The sequence below is a fragment of the Melanerpes formicivorus genome, unplaced genomic scaffold, assembly GCF_026170545.1.
Source record: "Melanerpes formicivorus ecotype bairdi unplaced genomic scaffold, bMelFor1.0.p_v2 SCAF_1, whole genome shotgun sequence".
NCBI lineage: Eukaryota > Metazoa > Chordata > Aves > Piciformes > Picidae > Melanerpes > Melanerpes formicivorus.
In genome coordinates, this window is record NW_027142353.1 from 24,011,652 (window position 1) to 24,033,116 (window position 21,465).

At 43.7% G+C, this 21,465-nt stretch overlaps 2 protein-coding genes across 12 annotated transcripts in view; one reads left to right on the plus strand and one right to left on the minus strand.

Moving 5' to 3' along the window:
* The window catches only part of MCF2L (MCF.2 cell line derived transforming sequence like), a 202,446-nt gene that overhangs the window by 130,540 nt on the left and 50,441 nt on the right, over positions 1–21,465 (plus strand). The window lies entirely within an intron of this gene.
* LOC137440340 (ribosome-binding protein 1-like) lies at positions 5,612–6,935 on the minus strand. Its single transcript, XM_068141032.1, has 2 exons — positions 6,801–6,935; positions 5,612–6,637 (listed from the first exon to the last, which is right to left on the minus strand). Exons 1-2 carry the CDS (start codon positions 6,933–6,935, stop codon positions 5,612–5,614), a joined length of 1,161 nt encoding a protein of 386 aa, XP_067997133.1.

Below are 21,465 nucleotides of genomic sequence, written 5' to 3' on the forward strand. Positions count from 1 at the left end.
CCTGAAAGTGTTCAAGTCCATGGGACCCGACGGGTTACACCCACGGGTACTGAGAGAACTGGCAGATGAGGTTGCTAAACCCCTCTCTATTATATTTCAAAAGTCCTGGCAGTCTGGTGAAGTCCCCACAGACTGGAAAAGGGGAAACATTGCCCCCATCTTCAAAAAGGGCAAGAAGGAGGAACCAGGGAACTACAGGCCAGTCAGTCTCACCTCTGTGCCTGGAAAGATCATGGAACAGATCCTCCTGGAGTCACTACTCGCTCAAAAGAATAGTGAAGAGGTGATTGGGAACAGTCAGCATGGCTTTGCCAAGGGCAAATCCTGCCTGACCAACCTGGTGGCCTTCTATGAGCAGGTGACAAAATTAATAGATGAGGGGCGAGCAACTGATGTCGTTTACCTGGACCTGAGCAAAGCCTTCGACACTGTCCCACACCACATCCTGGTCTCCAAACTGGTGACACATGGGTTTGATGGGTGGACCACTAGATGGATAAGGAACTGGCTTGATGGCCGCACCCAAAGAGTGGCTGTCAATGGCTCCATGTCCCAGTGGAGGCCAGTGACAAGTGGAGTCCCTCAGGGATCAGTCCTGGGACCTGTCTTATTCAACATCTTTGTGGGGGACATGGACAGTGGCATTGAGTGCACCCTCAGCAAGTTTGCTGATGACACCAAGCTGTGTGGTGCAGCAGACACGCTGGAGGGAAGGGAGGCCATCCAGAGGGACCTTGACAGGCTGGAGAGGTGGGCACAGGCCAACCTCATGAAGTTCAATAAGAGCAAGTGCAGGGTCCTGCATCTGGGTCGAGGCAATCCCAGGCACAAATACAGGCTGGGCAGTGACTGGCTGGAAAGCAGCCCTGAGGAGAGAGACTTGGGGGTGCTGATGGACAAAAAAGCTCAACATGAGCTCTCAGTGTGCACTTGCAGCCCGCAAAGCCAATCAGATCCTGGGCTGCATCAGGAGAAGTGTGGCTAGCAGGTCGAGGGAGGTGATCCTCCCCCCCTACTCAGCCCTGGTGAGACCCCACCTGGAGTACTGTGTCCAGTTCTGGAGCCCCTATTACAAGAGGGATGTGGAGGTGCTGGAACGTGTCCAGAGAAGGGCCACGAGGATGATCAGAGGGCTGGAGCACCTCTCCTATGAGGACAGACTGAAGGAGTTGGGGCTGTTCAGTCTGCAGAAGAGAAGGCTCCGAGGAGACCTAATTGTCGCCTTCCAGTATCTGAAGGGGGCCTACAGGAAGGCTGGGGAAGGACTTCTCAGGATATCAGGTAGTGATAGGACTAGGGGGAATGGAATGAAGCTGGAGGTGGGGAGATTCAGGCTGGATGTGAGGAGGAGGTTCTTCACCATGAGAGTGGTGAAACCCTGGAATGGGTTGTCAAGGGAGGTGGTCGAGGCCCCATCCCTGGGGGTGTTTAAGAGCAGGCTGGATGAGGCTCTGTCCAGGCTGATCTAGTGTGGGGTGTCCCTGCCCATGGCAGGGGGTTTGGAACTAGATGATCCTTGTGGTCCCTTCCAACCCTGAATGAAACTATGAAACTTTCTGTTGGCTTCTGCAGCTTATTGCTGTGTGCATACAGGATTTCTCTCTGAAGGCTTTGTAGAAAAGAGGTTGCTGCCAAGACTTGCAGGGCTTGTCTGCTTTATAACTTTGCCTATTTGGAGCGGTTCTTCAGCTGCAGTCTTCACAGTGGTGCTTGTTGCTTCTTCCAACAAAACAAAACTGACTCTCAGCTCCTCCTGGGGTTCACCTCTTGGCCTGGCAAGACATGTCTGCCTGCTCCTGGGCTTTACAACGCTATACAGTGAAGGATCTAGCAGTCTTGTCTGGGTAAACTGGAGCACAGCTCAGATTCCAAGCAAGGCTTGTGACTTCTCCCAGACTTTGGACAATTGCAAGGCAAGGCACTGGCTCTTTGGGCTGGTATTTATAGATTTTCCCAGGACAATGATGGTCAGTGACAACAAAGATTAAGAGAGAAAAACCTGACACTGTAACCTATAGAATGAGTTTTCTCCAAACGTGGCCAAAGGCACACAGACCTGGCTCACTTGGACTCCAGGGCATGTTGAGAAAGCCTGGGCAACATGGGCAATTTCCTGAAAAACCAGACCTGCAGGCTCTTGTCCCATTGTCTGATTCAGAGCATTTTTGAGGCTTTTTGTCCCTTCAGAACAGATACTTTGGGAACTACTTTTGAGGGAGGTGGAGGCAGTTAGTTAATATCTTATTATTAAGTTTATTAAAGAGGCATAATGAGTACAGATTCACAGGAAGGAGGAAAATGGAACCCTATTTTGGGTTTCCATGGCAAGGTTTAAGTAGCAGAGGGGCTATAAGGGTGGCTTCTGTGAGAATCAGGAATGAAGTTTAGTCCAGGAAGAAGGGAGGGGTAGGAGTATGTTGTTTTCATTATTTGCTTTTGGATTTATTTCTCATTATCTTAGTCTGATTTGATCAGTAATAAACTAAACTAATTTTCCCAAGTTTAATCTGTTTTGCCCAAGATGATAACTGGTTAGTGATCTCCCTATCCCTGTTTCTACCCACAAGTCTTTTGTTATATTTCCTCTCCCCTGTCCAGCTGAGGAGGAGGAGTGAGCATCTCATGTCCAGCCATAGTCAACCCAGTACAAGCCCAGAGCTTTTATGCATGGACCCCCTCCCCAGATTAGTTTAATTCAGTTTACAAAATGCTTAAATCTGAGTTGTGGCTGCGACTAACTGAGAGGAAATGTACTCTTTTGTGAAAAGCCCTGCAGAGCACAGGCATGTCTGGAGCCACAACAGCTCTTAAGAAAACTGGTTGTGCTGCTTGGCTTAGTACAAGATTTCTTGTCACAGTGTGGAGTTGGCAGCAGTAACTCAAAACTCATTGTCTGACTGCCTGCAGTTTCATGTTAAGGGAAATTATATTTCTTGGGAATGACAGTGAGGAGATACTAAGAGCCTCATGAGAAAAGACCTTCTAGTGCTCTGCAGTAAAGTTCACCTAATAAGCTATTTACTGCCTTAGTAGGTCTTAGCAGTGGTATCAAGTTCCCAAGTGAAAGAAGTAGTCTTGGTAAAAAGACTAGCTTAGGACTTGGTGGAAAGAGGAGAAATTGAAACCTCTTAGCCTAACTTTATTATTCCCCCTACTTTTATAGGTAAACATGACCTTGTACTCACTTACTCCATTCTTGTTCTATACAATCTGAACACTGGATTTGCAAGCTTTTTCAATGTAAACTTTATCTTGTCTTTTTTTTAATTGAGTTTTTATAATGAATAAATGTAAGGTGCTACATAAGACATTTAGGAAGGCTGTGTATAACAAATTTAGGTGACCACAGAGTAGAACACTGCAAATCGTAGAGCTATCAGTGTGTGCTCAGATGTGTAAATGCCCACTGCATGAGGATGTTAAGAAAAGAATATGGAATGTGGTAGGGGAATACCTCAGCTCAGTTTAAGAACCTCAGTTAAACCTGTTGCTACTGTATGTCACTCAGCAGAGAGCTGAACCATGTTCTTCAGGTGGCTGTTGTTAATGATGCAAGGTAAATTCATGTTCTGTAGCCAGATAGACAAAATATAATAGCTTGCTGGCTAAGCTATCAGCTCGTAGCTTGGACAGCAACACTCTGTGCTGGGTTAGGAACTGGCTGGAGGGCCGAGCCCAGAGAGTGATGGTGAATGGTGCCACATTTCCCTCTACAACTACCTGAAAGGTGGTTGTAGCCAGGAAGGGGTTGGCCTCTTCTCCCAGGCAACCAGCACCAGAACAAGGAGACACAGTCTCAAGCTGCACCAGGGGAGGTTTAGACTCGAGGTGAGGAGGAAATTCTTCACTGAGCAAGTCATTCGTCATTGGAACGGTTTCCCCAGGGAGGTGGTTGAGTCATTATCCCTGGAGGCGTTCAAGAGGAGACTGGACGTGGCACTTGGTGCCATGGTCTAGTCATGGGGTCTGTGTTGATAGGTTGGACTCGATGTTCCTCGAGGTCCTTTCCAACCTAAGTTATACTGTGATACATCCAGCTGGCGGCCAGTCACTAGTGGCATCCCCCAGAGATCAGTGCTGGGCCCCATCCTCTTTAATATCTTCATTGATGATCTGGATGAGGGGATTGAGACAGTCAGCAGCAAATTTGCAGATGACACCAAGTTGGGAGGAGACGTTGGTCAGTTAGAGGGTAGAAAGGCTCTGCAGAGGGACCTCGACTGACTGGACAGATGAGTGGAGCCCAATGGGATGGCATTTAAAAAGTTTAAGTGCCAGGTGCTGCACTTTGGCCACGCAACCCCATGCAGAGCTACAGGCTGGGGTTGGAGTGGCTGGAGAGCTCCCAAACAGAGAGGAACCTGGGGGTGCTGATTGACAGCCACCTAACCATGAGCCAGCAGTGTGCCCAGGTGGCCAGGAAGGCCAGTGGCATCCTGGCCTGTGTCAAGAATAGTGTGGCCAGCAGGAGCAGGGAAGTCATTGTGCCCCTGTACTCTGCGTTGGTTAGACCACACCTTGAGTCCTGTGTCCAGTTCTGGGCCCCTCAATTTAACAAGGACATTGAGACTCTTGAATGTGTCCATAGAAGAGCAATGAGGCTGCTGAGAGGCCTTGAGCACAAGCCCTATGAAAAGAGGCTGAGGGAGCTGGGATTGTTTAGCCTGGAGAAGAGGAGGCTCAGGGGTGACCTCGTTGCTCTCTACAACTACCTGGTGGTTGTAGCCAGGAAGGGGTTGGTCTCTTCTCTCTAGCAACCAGCACCAGAACAAGGGGACACAGTCTCAAGCTGTGCCAGGGGAAGTTTAGCCTTGAGGTGAAGAGAAAGTTCTTCACTGAGAAAGTAATTCGTCATTGGAATGGGCTGCCCAGGGAGATGGTGGAGTCACCATCCCTGGATGTGTTCAAGAGGGGATTGGATGTGGCACTTGGTGCCATGGTCTAGCCATGAGGTCTGTGGTGACAGGTTGGACTCGGTGATCTTTGAGGTCTCTTCCAACCTTAGTGATACTGTAATAATATCTAAAGTGTGGTTTGTAATAATCTCAAAATATTCAGTGCAGGTTGTTGATGTAGTGTGTGATGACAGTCCTGTACCACATGTACTTAAAGATCGCTACTCTGTAGGGAAAGAAGCATCCTTCTTATCCTAAGGATAAGTACTTATCCTAAGGATAAGTACTGTAAGGAGTGAAAGATTACAGAAAATCTTTTTTATAACTGCCACTTTGGAATGAGATGTGTGTCGTAAAGCTACACATGTAATTCTTCTGAAGAAGGTTTTTCCTTTTAGTCACTAGTAATTATTATTATTGTTGTACAAGATAAAATTTATTGAAAGTGAAGACTCTTGTAGATTTTTCTTAGGTACGAGTGATTTTGGGTTTTACATGTAATGTACCCAAGGTGAAAGAAGGAGAATCCATGGCAGTATATAATGTACCTAGGGCCATACTTTCTAGGAAGTATTTTCACCAAAACATTGAATTGGTGTAAATACATTACACAGAAGTATCAATTCATGGGAAATCATAGTTCGTATTGATGGAGTTACTGAATAGTCATTTCTACAGATAAAGGTTTGTAAGAGTTTTGTCTGAGATCTTTAAATTTACTTGGATGATGGGTTGGATGCGATGATCTTGGTCTGCTCTCTTCGCTTCTCTTCTCTTCGCTTCTCTTCTCTTCTCTCTTCGCTTCTCTTCGCTTCTCTCTTCGCTTCTCTCTTCGCTTCTCTCTTCGCTTCTCTCTTCGCTTCTCTCTTCGCTTCTCTCTTCGCTTCTCTCTTCGCTTCTCTCTTCGCTTCTCTCTTCGCTTCTCTCTTCGCTTCTCTCTTCGCTTCTCTCTTCGCTTCTCTCTTCGCTTCGCTTCTCTTCGCTTCGCTTCTCTTCGCTTCGCTTCTCTTCGCTTCGCTTCTCTTCGCTTCGCTTCTCTTCGCTTCGCTTCTCTTCGCTTCGCTTCTCTTCGCTTCGCTTCTCTTCGCTTCGCTTCTCTTCGCTTCGCTTCTCTTCGCTTCGCTTCTCTTCGCTTCGCTTCTCTTCGCTTCGCTTCTCTTCGCTTCGCTTCTCTTCGCTTCGCTTCTCTTCGCTTCGCTTCTCTTCGCTTCGCTTCTCTTCGCTTCGCTTCTCTTCGCTTCGCTTCTCTTCGCTTCGCTTCTCTTCGCTTCGCTTCTCTTCGCTTCGCTTCTCTTCGCTTCGCTTCTCTTCGCTTCGCTTCTCTTCGCTTCGCTTCTCTTCGCTTCGCTTCTCTTCGCTTCGCTTCTCTTCGCTTCGCTTCTCTTCGCTTCGCTTCTCTTCGCTTCGCTTCTCTTCGCTTCGCTTCTCTTCGCTTCGCTTCTCTTCGCTTCGCTTCTCTTCGCTTCGCTTCTCTTCGCTTCGCTTCTCTTCGCTTCGCTTCTCTTCGCTTCGCTTCTCTTCGCTTCGCTTCTCTTCGCTTCGCTTCTCTTCGCTTCGCTTCTCTTCGCTTCGCTTCTCTTCGCTTCGCTTCTCTTCGCTTCGCTTCTCTTCGCTTCGCTTCTCTTCGCTTCGCTTCTCTTCGCTTCGCTTCTCTTCGCTTCGCTTCTCTTCGCTTCGCTTCTCTTCGCTTCGCTTCTCTTCGCTTCGCTTCTCTTCGCTTCGCTTCTCTTCGCTTCGCTTCTCTTCGCTTCGCCTCTCTTCTCTCTTCTCTCTTCTCTCTTCTCTCTTCTCTCTTCTCTCTTCTCTCTTCTCTCTTCTCTCTTCTCTCTTCTCTCTTCTCTCTTCTCTCTTCTCTCTTCTCTCTTCTCTCTTCTCTCTTCTCTCTTCTCTCTTCTCTCTTCTCTCTTCTCTCTTCTCTCTTCTCTCTTCTCTCTTCTCTTCTCTTCTCTTCTCTTCTCTTCTCTTCTCTTCTCTTCTCTTCTCTTCTCTTCTCTTCTCTTCTCTTCTCTTCTCTTCTCTTCTCGACAGTGCATCTTGCATCTTTTGAAGATGCTTTGAGGACATTTTGTAATGTCCATGTAGCTAAACTGATTCTCTTCCTGCAGAGTAGAAAGTTTCCTGTTGCCTCACTGGGTGACTCATTTGGGGATTGCTGCTGAGTTGGGTATGAAAAGGAGGTCATGCAGAACAAGGTTGTCTCACCAATAAGCTGAATAAAAAAAAAAAAAAAAAAAAAAAAAAAAAAAGACATTATGACCTCCAAAGAAAGGGTCCCTCAGTCTTACTGCAGAGTTGGAGAGGCACTGGTAGGATGTGCCTTTTACATCCTGCTGTATAAAAAGGATAGAGGAAAAATACTGTTCAGGTTCGCAATAGGCTCCTGAAACAGCTGCGGACTGTACCATTAAGAAAGTTATCCAGGGCTTTCAGTATCCTCTTCTATTTTCCTGTTTTCCTATTTTGGAAGACCTTGTTCTTATGGGTGACTTTAACCTGCCTGATATCTGCTGGGAGCTCAACACAGCAGAGAGGAGGCAGTCTAGAAGGTTCTTGGAGGGTATGGAGGATAGCTTCTTATCCCAGCTGCTGAGTGAGCCTACCAGGAGTAAGGCTTTGCTTGACCTTCTTTTTACCAATAGAGAAGGGCTGGTGGGAGGTGTGGTGGTTGGAGGCTGCCTGGGGTCCAGCGACCATGAGATAATTGAGTTTTCCATATGCAGCCAAGCTAAGAGGGGCAGCAACAAAACCTCCACTCTGGACTTCTGGAGGGCAGACTTCAGGTTACTTAAGGAACTAACTCAGAAGGTTCCTTGGGAAACAGCCCTTAAAAACAAAGGGGTCCAGGAGGGCTGGGCCTACTTCAAGGAAGAGCTCTTGAAGGCTCAGGAGCAGGCTGTGTCAGTTTGCCGGAAGATGAGCTGCCGGGGCAGACGGCCAGCCTGAATGGGCAGTGAACTTCTGAATGAATTAAGGGTAAAAAAGAGGGTGTGTCATCTTTGGAAGGAAGGAGAGGTTACCCATGTAATGTTTAAGGATGTTGCTAGGTCACGTAGGAAGAAAATTAGGGAGGCAAAAGCCCATTTAGAGCTTAGAGTGGCCTCTGCTGTGAAGGACAACAAAAAATCCTTTACAAATATATTAATGGCAAAAGGAGAAACAAGGACAACCTCCACTCCTTAGTGGACATGGAGGGGAATATTGTAACTAAAGATGAGGAAAAGGCAGAGGTACTTAACGTCGTCTTTGCCTCAATTTATAATCGCAGGATGGGTTGTCTTCCAGACAACTGGCCTTCTCAGTTGGCAGATGGAGTCAGGGAGCAGCATAGTTCCCCTGTGTTCCAAGAGGAGGAAGCAGTTAGAGACCTGCTCAACCATTTGAATCCCCACAAGTCCATGGGACGGGATGGGATCCATCCTAGCGTGCTGAGAGAGCTGGCAGATGAGCTGGCCAAGCCACTTTCCATCATTTTTCACGAATCCTGGCTCACTGGAGAGATCCCAGATGACTGGAAGCTGGCCAATGTGATGCCCATCCACAAAGAGGGTTGGAAGGATGAGCCAGGGAATTACAGGAGTGTCAGCCTGACCTCAGTGCCAGGCAAGATTATGGAACAGGTCATCTTGAGTGGAATCACACAGCACTTTCAATGGCATCCTGGCCTGTATCAGGAATAGTGTGGCCAGCAGGAGCAGGGAGGTCATTCTGCCCTTGTACACTGCACTGGTTAGGCCACACCTTGAGTACTGTGTCCAGTTCTGGGCCCCTCCGTTTAGGAAAGAGGTTGAGTTGCTGGAACATGTCCAGAGAAGGACAATGAGGCTGGTGAGGGATTTGGAGCACAAGCCCTATGAGGAGAGGCTGAGGGAGCTGGGGTTGCTTAGCCTGGAGAAGAGGAGGCTCAGGGGAGACCTTCTTGCTGTCTACAATTACCTGAAGGGTGGTTGTAGCCAGGTGGGGTTGGTGTCTTCTCTCAGGCAAGCAGCACCAGAACAAGAGGACACAGTCTCAAGCTGCACCAGTGGAGGTTTAGGCTGGATGTTAGGAAGAAGTTCTTCACAGAAAGAGTGATTTGCCATCGGAATGGGCTGCCCAGGGAGGTGGTGGAGTCACCATCACTTGAAGTGTTTAAGAGGAGACTGGATGAGGCACTTGGTGCCATGGTTTAGATGATTAGATGGTGTTGGGTGGTAGGTTGGACCTGATAGTCTGGTCTGGTCTATTCTATAATATTCTATTCTATTCTATCCCTTCCGTTTTCTACTTAGCCTAGCATATAGACTTCTAATATTTGCAATGTACCATGAGAGCAAGTGTTATTCGTACTTAATTCTATCCATCATAGTTGTCACTCCAAATGTGTTTTTATTAAGTGTGTACACATTTTTGGAATATGAATTAACCAAATGTGGGATGTAGCATGAGAACTTGGTACAAAATAAATTAATGGATAATTGCAATGGTTATAAAAAAAAAAAGACAGGATTTTTCAACATATGGGTTTTGCTTTTGGTTAATTAGCAATTTCTACTGCAATCAGAAAACTATGTTGTATGTGAGAACAACAGGCTATAGCTTCAATGCTTTTCTTCATTGCTCATATAAATTCATCTCTGAACAAAGAAACCAAACTAAAATTGTTGTGGTCACAAAAGATTGGAAAATTAATATTTTGAAAGTATAAAACTGAGTCTTAAATACAAAGTTCCTTTCAAAAGAAGTGAGAAATAATGTAAATGACAAAATTCAGAACAGGCATTTATGGTCAGCTTGAGACCCACACTACTGATTCAATACAACACACTGGCCTTTTTCATTCAGATAGAGCCTTTTACAGCTTCACTTTGTCACGTCCTTCTGCTTTACTGCATGATCTTGAGCGTACCTCAGGTTAACTTGGCGTGTTCAGCAATATCCTGTTTTGAAAGCTGTCTCTGTTGGTTTCCTGCTTGGGAGAACGTCCTCTTCTTTGGGATCCCAATGGTTTACAAATGCTTGAACATTGCGTGGCCTTCTAAGAAATCCTGTTTTTTGTGGTACTGTCTGGTGTTGGAAACTAGGGAGCCATCCTGTCCAAGTAACAAAACAGAACACGATGACCTCCAATAATGTCAATGTCTGACGCCTTGAAAGTTCAGTTATTAGGGTTTACAAGCTTCAGGTAGACCTTCCTTGTTAACTACACCAGCTTCTCATAATTTGGGATAACACTGAAAAAATGAAAAATAAATATCTGTGCTAAGCCTTTCAGTAGGTTCAGATTTGAGAGGACTTCACTAAGTAGGGGCACAGCAAACAGTGACAGAGTGGATTTAGACAGGGACCAGAAAAACATGCCACAGCACAGCATGGGTGTTGCTGGACCTAACAAGCCTTCTCAACACATGGAGCATGAGGGAGCATAGGACTTACAGAGCTTGAATCTGGCCAGTTTCCTCAGCACAGATCTACCACTTCACTTAGGAAGCCAGGAGCTATGGTTTTGGGATAGTGCTGCGTTTTGAGCTGTTAAGTCCCTCAGTGTCCATAGTGACCTTGTGAAAAGCCAGTATGGGAGAGTAACTGCACATTTTCTCATTTATCTGCAAATTAAACAGGCAGCCTACCTCTAGCTGAGTTAACCACTTTTGCTTTATAGAGTGCCAGGGATGAACATCACCACATAATGGGTAAGAACTGGCAAGAAAATAGACTCTCTGACGGCACACACTGACAGGCTGAGCAACAACTTTGCAGCTTCAGAGTTTCTTTCTGTCATCTGTGCTTCATTTCCATGCCCTCCTCTTTGTCAGATTACAATCCTGGCTGAAGATGTGGAGCCTGTACCCTGCTGTTACCCTGGCAGCCCCTCAAATTTGTCAGTGAGAATATCCCAGGACTTCCAGCAAAATCTGTCATGCTGTGTGTGCCTTCCTTTGTCAGAGCACAGCTGCCAAACAGTTGTGAATGCCATATGTTCCTGTAAGCAGAGTGGAAATGTAAAGGCTTAAGCTGGAGCTAAAAGCATTGCATCTTCAGTGGTATTCTGATGCTTTTATGTCAGATACATAGTTTGACAAGATTAGGTTGAGCATGTCTGATTTTGTATTGGGTTTGGAACAATTTACACTTCTTTTGATGTCCTCCATGTGAATATCTTAAACTTTTTTTAGAGCTCAGTCCTGTACAGGCAAAGCCTATCTTGTCTTTAAATCCCAAGTACACCTTCAGTGCTTAGAGCATTTGAATAATACGTGTGACGCACACTGCCCAGTGGTAAATTTAATCTTAAAGGGACAAAGTAACTTGAGCAAGGTAAAACTGTGGAATGTAATTACTAAAATGCTGAACCCCATGAAGGAGTTTGCATTAGTCCAGTCTTAAGTTCAGAGAGTGTTAACACTCTATATAAGTGTAAACTCACCTTTCTAAAACAAAACATACAAGCATTCCAGGTAAGGTTGCGTCAATACTTTGTGCAGTGGAATTAATGGTTGTTGCAGTGCACTGGAAATACATAAAATTCTAATATCATAGTTTTGAATGGGTGTAAAAATGTTTTTATGGGGTCAGAATTAATTGTTCTAAAGCAAAGATTGCATAGGCTTTCTGTTACTCATATTTATTTAACCTTAACTAGCATGGAGCCCTTTTGCCTTTATTGACCTATTTATCCTTAATTGGCCCTCAAGGATAATATGGCCTACTTCAGCCATCTGTAGTTAAGTCTAAATGAGTCCTCAAAGTTGTCCTTCTTCAAACAGTCCTTTAAAAAGCAGCTATATGTGGCTGAAAAAAAAATTACACTATTGTTTTTTCCATTTAAAAAATTAAAACCCTTCCTTAAACGCTTTTATTTCAGTTAATTTTACACACTAAAAGGAGCTGTCAAGCATTAACTTTGTCTTTTAATCATTATTTCTTTTACCTGTAGAAACATATCAAAGCCATTCTTATTTTAGTCCATGGAGTTCCTTGGTGGGATAAATCTTGTGAAGTTACCATAAAGCAAGGCTAGTGAGTACTACAGAAAGGAAATCATCACATGCAGTACAAGCAGATGTCCAGGCTCAGGCAGATGATGATGCCTGGACACTTCAGTTCTTATTTTTAACACTGGCTACATTCCCTCAGCTTGCCCCTAACAGCATAAGGTTTTTGGAGCAGAAAGAATGTCAGCATATATGATGGAATATAGCCAGCATTACCATAGTACAATCAGTCATGCTTATTTTAAGGAGGAAATTAGCTTTAAAGTGGCAGAGAGGCTGATTTGTGGACATAGAGTAACATAGGAGCTATAGGGACCAACAAGGAAGATACTGATGCCCTTATCTCTGAAGCTCAGTGGGAAGGGGAAAGAGAAATGTGACTGTCTATGCTATATAACCTACTTGCATAAATTCTTTAAAATAGATAAGATGTGTACCAGTTCTGCTGTTTGGCCAAGGAACACAAGCATTGCTTGAGTCAGAAGTGCCTCAAGTAAACATGTTTGGATTAATATCTCACAGTTCCAAGAGACCTACTGCTGTGAAAGATAAAGGCCTTTGGCTGCATAAGAGCAGCTCTCCTGGTTGTCAGTGAGTTGTCACTCACATCATCAACAGTATGTCTCTGATACTAGCCCATCATCCTTGCAGGTTCTTGCTTTGCAGCAGGTGCAGTGAGCTGGTACTGCCACAGTCTTCTAGTGACTGAAGGATTTTCAGATCAGGGTAAGGCTGCTTGTAACCACTTATGACTTTCTGGACTACAATCATGAAGTTTGGTTCTGAATTATTATCAGCCCCTTAAACAAAGCTCTTCAAATTTGCTTTCATTATTTTGTTTCCTGTTTATCTAGCCTTTAACATCTCCAGTCACCTGCACAACATCATGAATTCTCTTCTCTTTGCTCATAAAGCTTCCAAAGGCTTCATGGTGCTGCTCTTCCAAACTCTAATTCTGCTCATCTCATTATAATCATTGGCCTATCATGTTTTCATTTATGCTACCTCACAACTCAATATTGGTTAAAATTCTTGTTTGCCCATTTGATGTGACATCCTAAAATGTGATTTTTGTATCTGACTATTCATCTATCCCCAGAAAATTGTAATACAGTATGAGTGTTTTCAGACATAGCTGGACCAGGAACTAATAACAACTGAGACCAAAAGTAAGTGTAATGTGAAAGGGAAGAGAGAAAGTGGATAATATTTAGGAAGAGATAGCTACAATATGGAGAAAGAAGGGAAAAGAAAGTGTGTAGTGGAGGAAGGGAGAAACACATAAATTTTTTATCTGGACCTTATCTAATAATGACTTGAACTGGTTCAGCTCCAATGCAAAAGCTCATATTTTCTTCATTTTCTGTGCAGCTTTATCTGTTTCTCTGAAGGGAACCATCAACAACAAAGAGAGAAGGTCCAAATACTGTGTTTTGAACATGTATTTAAAAAAAATCCATCTATTCAGAGGATTACAATGTAGAATAATAATAATAAAAAAAGGTAGAGTAGTATGCACATTGCATTCATAGTAATTTACTTGCTTCTGTCTTCTTTTTTGCGGGGGGGGGAGGGGCCTAGGCAGAGCAGTTTCAAAGTCAATTTTCAAGATTGAATTTTAAACACAAATATCAATGAGAGATGGTGCCTCCTGGCTTACAGGTTATGCTCCTGCTGTGGAGTGTCACAGCATCAGCTGTGCTGGATGAACTGCCTGTTATTGCCAGGAGCTTTATATATAGAGATAGTATTTTTCACTTGGTATTCAGTGATTTTGGCCAGACCACTAGAGGCTGCACTTGCATAGCAGCACTTCTGACTGTCTCATTTTCAGTTTCTTTTGCTGCAATTCCTTCTCCTTTTCCTATATTTCTTCATGAACGATGGTCAACTTAATTTGAGTTGGACCTTTTTCTTTCCATGGCTAAAGTTCATCTCAAATGAGTCAAATATAACTAATTCTTCTAGCTCATTAGCCTTTTGATGAAGCACAGTACAGACACTCACTAGTTAAACACAGTAAAGAGTAGGTAACAAGTTTTATCCCTGATTCCAGAGATTTGGATACAATAGGTGCAGTGACTTCCACACCATCAAGCACCAGCTTTAAATTCAGCACTTCTGGAAGCTTGAGGTAAGCCTGTTCCTTGAACCTCTGCTCTATGGATGGTTCTCCAAGGAGATCAAGAGAAATGGGCATGTTCTCCCAGCTCTGCTTCCTGCAATAGCTGTCTTCTTCAGGGTTTTCAGCTGGCGAAATACAGGTTACAAAAATTAAAGACAAAAATACATTACTAATTGCATCTGAATTTATGCAGAAGTTGTTAATCATTGCATCCCAAATTTTGTCCCAAATGCAGTGTGACAGTGTGCTCATCATTCCTGATTTTTCTCACAAGTGTTACTAATAGTTCATAGGCTGGTTACACACCTCAGCTGAAAGTAATCTGAGGTGAGATGCCAGTTTGCTTTAGGGGCTCAGGAGGTCTGCTGGGATAGCCAAAGGCCTTCATTTGGGTGTTTGTAAATGTTTTATGTTCATAAATGTTACCCTTGTTAGGAACACTTCTCTTCTCAGTTGTGTGCAATATTGTCTGACCTTAGGCAGTCATGCATCTACACCTGTGGCAGAATTTGGCACCAAACTGCTATTTTCTGTCTAACCAATTAAGTGTCATGACAACATCATGCAATTGTATTCACAGCATCTTTTGGGAATGTTTTCATTCTCTTGCTTTTCTTGGTGGATTGTTCCTTTGCCACTGATATCTCAATACCAATGCAAACCTCAAATTTTCTGTCATAAAGATAGAAAATACAATTTTAAAATTTGCTGTTCATAGGATGGCTTAGGTTGGAAGGGACCTTAGAGATCATCTGCTCCTACCTCCCTGCCCTGGGCAGGGATGCCTCTCAATTAGACTCAGCTGCTCAAGGCCTCATCCAACCTGGCCTTAAACCCTCCCAGGAAGGAAGCATCCACAATCTCCCTGGGCAGCCTATTCCAGAGTCCCACCACCCTCATATCAAAGAACTTCTTCCTAAGATCTGGTTTGAACCTACTCTCTCTCCACTTAAAACCATTCTCTCTTGTCCCATGGATAGACATCCTCATAAAAAGTCTCCCTTCAACCTTCCTGTAGGGTCCTTTCAGGTATTGGAAAGCAGCTATAAAGTCCCTCCAGAGTCTTCTCTTCTCTAGGCTGAACAACCCCAGCTCTCTCAGCCTATCCTCATAGCAGAGGTGTTACAGCCCTTGGATCATATTTGTAAAGCAAGCGCAGTTAGTGGAAAGGTCTTGGGTGGTTAAAGATATTATGGCTTGTACATTTACATTCCAAATTTTGGATATCATTTGTAACATTGCTGTTACAAAGGAGTATAACATATTTTTTTCCCCCAGGTTATTCTTCAGTTGATTGCTTTTAAGTACTAATTTAAGTGCACATTTCTGGAAAACACATAAGTAAGGTCTGAACTAGCATGTTGTTGTGTGATGGTTTAACCCACCTGCACCAACAGCTGAGCTCAGCCAGAGAAGCGAATGAAGCTGTGTTTTACAAGCCATAATGGAATGCAATGAATATATACGAAATATACAGTATTTACAATATTATACAAGAATTTACAAAAAGAAAACAACACAGAAATCCCACTTGGAGGAGGATTCCACCTCGGGTTCCCCCCAACCTCTCTTCCTCTCCTCTCCCTCTAGTTAATTGGAAGAAAAAGAGAAAAAGGAGAAATATGTTAGGAAAATTTCAGTTAGCTCAAAGCTTTAAGAATTTAGTTTTTCTTATCTGAGGGTTTGCTAGATAAAAGGCCTTTCTGTCCAAGGTCAGCAGGCATTCCAGCCAAGAGACAGAAGACAGAGAGACTGAGAACAGAAAGTAAGATTGTAAAACTACATCTCACTCATCTACCAATGAAATTCATTTAGAATTATCTTCCTTTTGTTTTCCTTTTTATACCCAAAAATTCAGCTAGAGAATTTTGCAGTTATCCTTTCTTAAAGGCACAGCCTAAACTGTCACATAGCAGCAACATTACAAAGCAGTATTCAGTTTATATGCTCTTTTAAAACCCACAGGCTCACTTAGTAATTGAAACTAGAAGGTTCGTTGTCCAACACAGAGCACAAATCATGTGCTTGTAGTTCATTTTCAGCTCCTGCCATCTCTCAGCTGATTTAATCAGGCAGTTGATTTTAGAGTGAAGCTGGGCATTATAGGCTATAAGAAGCTGTGGTACCTGGAGCTTCAGAGTGTGATAGATCCTCTTATTTCCATCATTTACTCTCTTCTTAGAGACTGGTTTCAAATGTTAAGAAGTCCTTAATATTACTCTGACTTTGAATAGTAAGAAAGAAGTTGTCATAAGATCAAAATACTTAAAAATCAATCAAATATAAAAATATTTTCATAATGGTTATCCTACACAAGGGCACAAGGAGGGAGGATGTAGGACAAGGCCATGGCAGGAGAATTGTTCCTGCCATTTTACGTGCTGGGAAACCACAGTAAAACCAGTGGGTTGCTGTACTGGAGATTTTTGTCTTGATTTGTTAGTACTAATAATGTCATGATCTTCATGATACTATCTATCTGTCTTCTAGAACATATAAATTCCACTAAGGAAATGACTTCTCTCTGTTTTCATTCCGTGCTAGAGCATTACAGGTTTAATGTGAAGCACTTCTGGTTGAAAAAGTTTTTGTCTCTCTCTTAGCCCACCAAGAAGTCATTCATAGCAGGAGAAATGGAAAAATAGTGGCTCCAATTGAAATGCCTCTGAAAATGTAGCATCCACATTTTCTCTTGGGAAATATTAACCTAGCTAGCTGGTACCAATAGGCTGTTCCTTAGCAAAGTAATAGAGAATGATAGCTGTTTATTACCTTAGCTTGTTTGTTGATGACTGAATATAGGATGACTTCTGACTTCAATGACTGATACCTGCTGGGAGCATTTTTATCACTGGAAGCACAATAGGAATGCTTGGTGTTCACAGTGTTCGTAACCACTCTGCTCAGGCTACCAGTCTGTCTCCTTTTATATGCTGAACTTGTTTGTAATCTAGATTGTCTTATTCTGCACTGGATACAACTCTACTTTTGAGATATTTTTTATTTTAGTTTCTGAAGAATTCATTTGCACAACCCTTGTGGCATGCTCAAGTATAAACCTGATAGCTGTATGGACAGGAGAGGCAACACCATTCCTAAGATGTCACCACCCCTTGCATGTGGTATGGTAGTATAGCAAATGATGTGTCAGTAGGCCAGTTCCATAGTCCTTCCTACACAGGCCTACGTCTTACATGCCAGAAAAGATCAGGATTTGTGAGTAGCCTGAGACCCCACATCTGTTCAAGCAGTGTGCTTATCACTGATTTGCACTGGTGGTCAGAGATGAGCTACAGAGGGTGAGTGAACTTTAAGAATGGGTGGCACTAGGGATGTAAAGACAGCTTCAGCTATTTCTACTGCAGATTGCTGTAGACTTTGCCTGAATGCTCTGCTCAAAACAGTAATTCTTCAATGAATGTTACCAAAGCCATATTATCAGAATAGCTGTTCAGCCTCTGAGACCAAGAATTTCTCGTCAGCCTGCGTGAATAGACAAAGGTGGGGAATAATCCTGAGTGTAATATAAACCAACTGTTTAATAATAAGGCTTTAAGACTGAAATTCACATTTATTCAACTGTATTTATTTAACCTACAATGCTGCACAGTGTTGCAAACATGCAGCACTTCAATATTGTTGAGTCTGTGATGAACCTGTAGATTTGCTTTATTTTTGTCTGTAGTAGAGTGTCATGTATATGGGCAGTTTTCATACTGCAGTGTAGAAGCTATAGGAACTTATTTGTATAGCAGTTGTCACCACCCATACCTTGGAGAAATGCATGGATCTTTCAGATGATGACTATGTAATTGGTTCCACACACCCCAGAGGGAAATCTCTTTCTACAGTCCTATGTACTGTAAGCTTTCCCACCCTTTCCCCAGGTGCATGAGCTCATAAGCATTGCAAACAAGAGGGAGATGTCCCCATAATCTAAAGCTGAGGAGTCACTGAGTGGAAAATTCAGTTCCTGCTCTACCCTGTATGTAGAAAAGTCAGTGCTTGTTGGGCAGGTATTTCAGTCTCGCTTTCCCACCTTCTACCATCAGTGGTTCCCCAAGATGGAGGGAGGGGACTGAGCAGAAAGTCTACCCTCTGCTGCATTTTATCCTGTCCTCTGTGGTCCCTGTTCCCCTTATCCTGCTTTTCTACCTTTCTGACCTCACCTTTGTGAGTGTGCCAGACATATTTCCTGCAAAGTAGGAATGGTTTCTCTGCCATTCTAAATATGTTCTGTTCTTTGTGCTGGTGAGTAAACAGCAGAACAAAGCTTATCTCATGATGTGTTGGGGTTTTGTGTGTGTGTGTGTGTGTGTTAGGAGGGAAACAAAGGAAGGAAGCACTAAATCTGGATTACAAGCTTATATAAATTAAGTTTCAGAAAGTACACCGGATACAAGATAATGCATTAAAGAAAACAGGTTGTAAAGGAAATGCCAATTAATAGACAGGTGATTCTGCTAAGATTGTCTGCTCTTTGTCACTCTAAGCATTGATTTCCAGTCACTTCAAACTTTGCCAAAGTTTCTGTGCGTTCATGAGGTCTCACCTAAGGTTTTGTGTTAAAGTTCAGCCAAAATAGCTGAGTTGTTCCCAAAAAGTCAGTGAACATATCTACATGCTTTTCCAACATTGAAACAGTTGGAGAAGTTCAAGTGTCTCCATCCTTTGGTCAAGGACTTAAAACTGAGAAGAATTATGGCTTTTGCATCAAAGAGGTACCTTGAGAAAAATCTGGCTAAATCCTATGTCATAGATGCTCAGCAGCTACTCAAGTCCATTGTGAAAAATGGCCCACTTCATCCTGGGGCAGAGCAGGGGCTTCTCTGTGGATGCAGAATGATCTTTCCAGCAGCAGCAGGGAAGTCATTCTGCCCCTGTACACTGCACTGGTTAGGCCACACCTTAAGCCCTGTGTCCAGTTCTGTGCCCCTCAGTTTAGGAAAGAGGTTGAGTTGCTGGAACGTGTCCAGAGAAGGGCAATGAGGCTGATGAGGGGTTTGGAGCACAAGCCCTATGAGGAGAGGCTGAGGAAGCTGGGGTTGCTTAGCCTGGAGAAGAGGAGGCTCAGGGGAGACCTTCTTGCTGTCTACAACTACCTGAAGGGTGGTTGTAGTCAGGTGGGGGTTGGTCTTTTCTCCCAGGTAACCAGCACCAGACAAGAGGACACAGTCTCAGGCTGTGCCAGTGGAGGTTTAGGCTGCATGTTAAGAAGAAGTGACTGGCCATGGGAATGGGCTGCCCAGGGAGGTGGTGGAGTCACCATCACTGGAGGTGTTTAAGAAGAGACTGGATGAGGCACTTGGTGCCATGGTTTAATTGATTAGATAGTGTCGGATGATAGGTTGGACTTGATGATCTTGAAGGTTTCTTTCCAACCTGGTTAATTCTAATCTTCCCTAGAGCCAGGTCTGGTGACAGGGCTGTGAACACGATGACTGTCTTGTGGGCTGTGAGTGTTACCTGTTGACAAGCAGGCAGTGCAGGAAAGCTGCCTTACTCACTGGCAGAACCAGATTCAAGGGAAGTGTCAACCCTGGGGGAAGGTACTGAAAGATTGATCAGGATGTAGACTGAGGGAAACTCAGCCTGGAGGATGAGTAGACTGATTTTCATAAAGGGGTTGGGTAGGGACCAATTGGATCATTTGTCCTGACAGTATTTAAAATAAAATAAAATAAAAGCTCAAGATTTTCTGAGCTGCTCTCAGTACAGCTCGAATGAGCAGCAACAAATGAGAATAGTTAGAGGTATGAATGGGAGACACAAATGGGGGAGGTGGTGACAAGTTTATTGGAGTGATAAAGAGGCATGAGAAGATTCATGAGGCAGAAGCCCAAATGCTTTACTCTCAAGCAAACTGAAGGGAGATGGGGAACACGGAGACAAAAATCAGTATTTGGAGGGAATGTAATACATACGGCTGAGGGAAAGAGGGACAGCTGGCACTAACAGTGAAATCAGGAGCCAAAGGACAATGGAATACCCATGTGTTGCCAAAGCAGCATTCATCTTGTGCCCTTAACCTGAGTAGTGGCTCACTTAGTAGCACATAAGACCCTTGATGGGAAGGTTGTGAGTTCAAGCCCGCAGTGGGCAGTAGTGTCCTCCCTACTCTAGTCATGAGGCCTGTGGTGACAGGTTAGACTCGATCTTTGAGGTCTCCTCCAACCTTAGTGATACTGAATACAAGAGAGGGGGGTCTTCCAGAGTGTCTTGTAACTACATGCATAAGTGTGTATGGCAGCAAAGGGAGGTCAGTAGAGCAAGGGGGCACTGGCAAGCAGACCTGTTTTCAATATTTACTTTTCTTGAATACGTGACTTTGATGTCTTCATTATGTTCTCAACTTAGTTGTACACAATGGTTAGCTCAGTTTGTTGCTTCCTGCCTACAGCTTGCTGGAGCTGGATCCTGAACGACCGTTTGCAACATAGCATTGTTGTCAAAATGACAAATATTTCCTCCCTTGTGATTGGTTCAGAACAGGGCCATTTTCTTTTTTTTTTTTTCCCCAAGCAATCTATATTAGTGAAGTGTTAATTATCTCAGGTCAGGTGCTCAAGACTTTGCCACTGGATCTGTTCTGGTCAGCAGTGAGGAATCCTGTTTTTTATGTCTGAGTCTAGGAGAGGGCTGCATTCTGAATCATGCAACCACCTGACATATTTCATCCCTCGATTTGACACAGTGGAAAAAGAAGGCTGGCTAAAGACATCTTTTGGGCTGTCTCAGAGGTGTGCTTTCCTCTTGTCATCTTTTCCACTTAAGTAAGCTTTGTCTTTTTTTTTTTTCCTAGCAGAATAATATTAAGCTCTACCTATTGCTGAGTGTTGAGGCAGATGATCAACTGTGTGTAAGTGCCATCTAGATCTTCTTTGAGATCCCAGCTGAGCCTGTCTTTCTCCATGTTCCTCAAGTTAGAAGTCTGATTGATGCTCTGTCAGGGGCTTTAATTTTATTCCTTTTATGCAGAAATGTCAATAGTTTCTTGAATTATGATGCAAATGTTTTATTTATGTGCACTGGGATCTGAGATTATGCTTCCATTGCGAAAGCATGCAGAAATTTCAGTACTCCTGGGAACTTTTACTGAGCAGAGAAAATAGCTTTTTAAAAGTCTTAATATTCTTCAAAATCCACACAAACTGCTTTGGGAACAGCTATAGTACCTTTCTGACTCCATCCACTTTTAGGCTATGTGACCCAGGAGGTTTGGTTTGCTACCTGATTATTTTGGAGCATGGTTGTTATTAGAATTTCGGTTTGCTCAGTCAGTAAAGGTTAAAATGGTGGGAACTTTAAATGGGGAACAGGAAGATGCTAAAATCTGCTCTCTCTCCTCTTGCCCTTCAGATAGAGAAGGAAAAGGGAAAGCTTTAGTTAATCATGTAGTGGGAAGCACATTGCTAATATAGCCCTATTTTTCTGCAAGTGTTACTTGGATGTTATTTTTTTAGTTTTGTCCTAA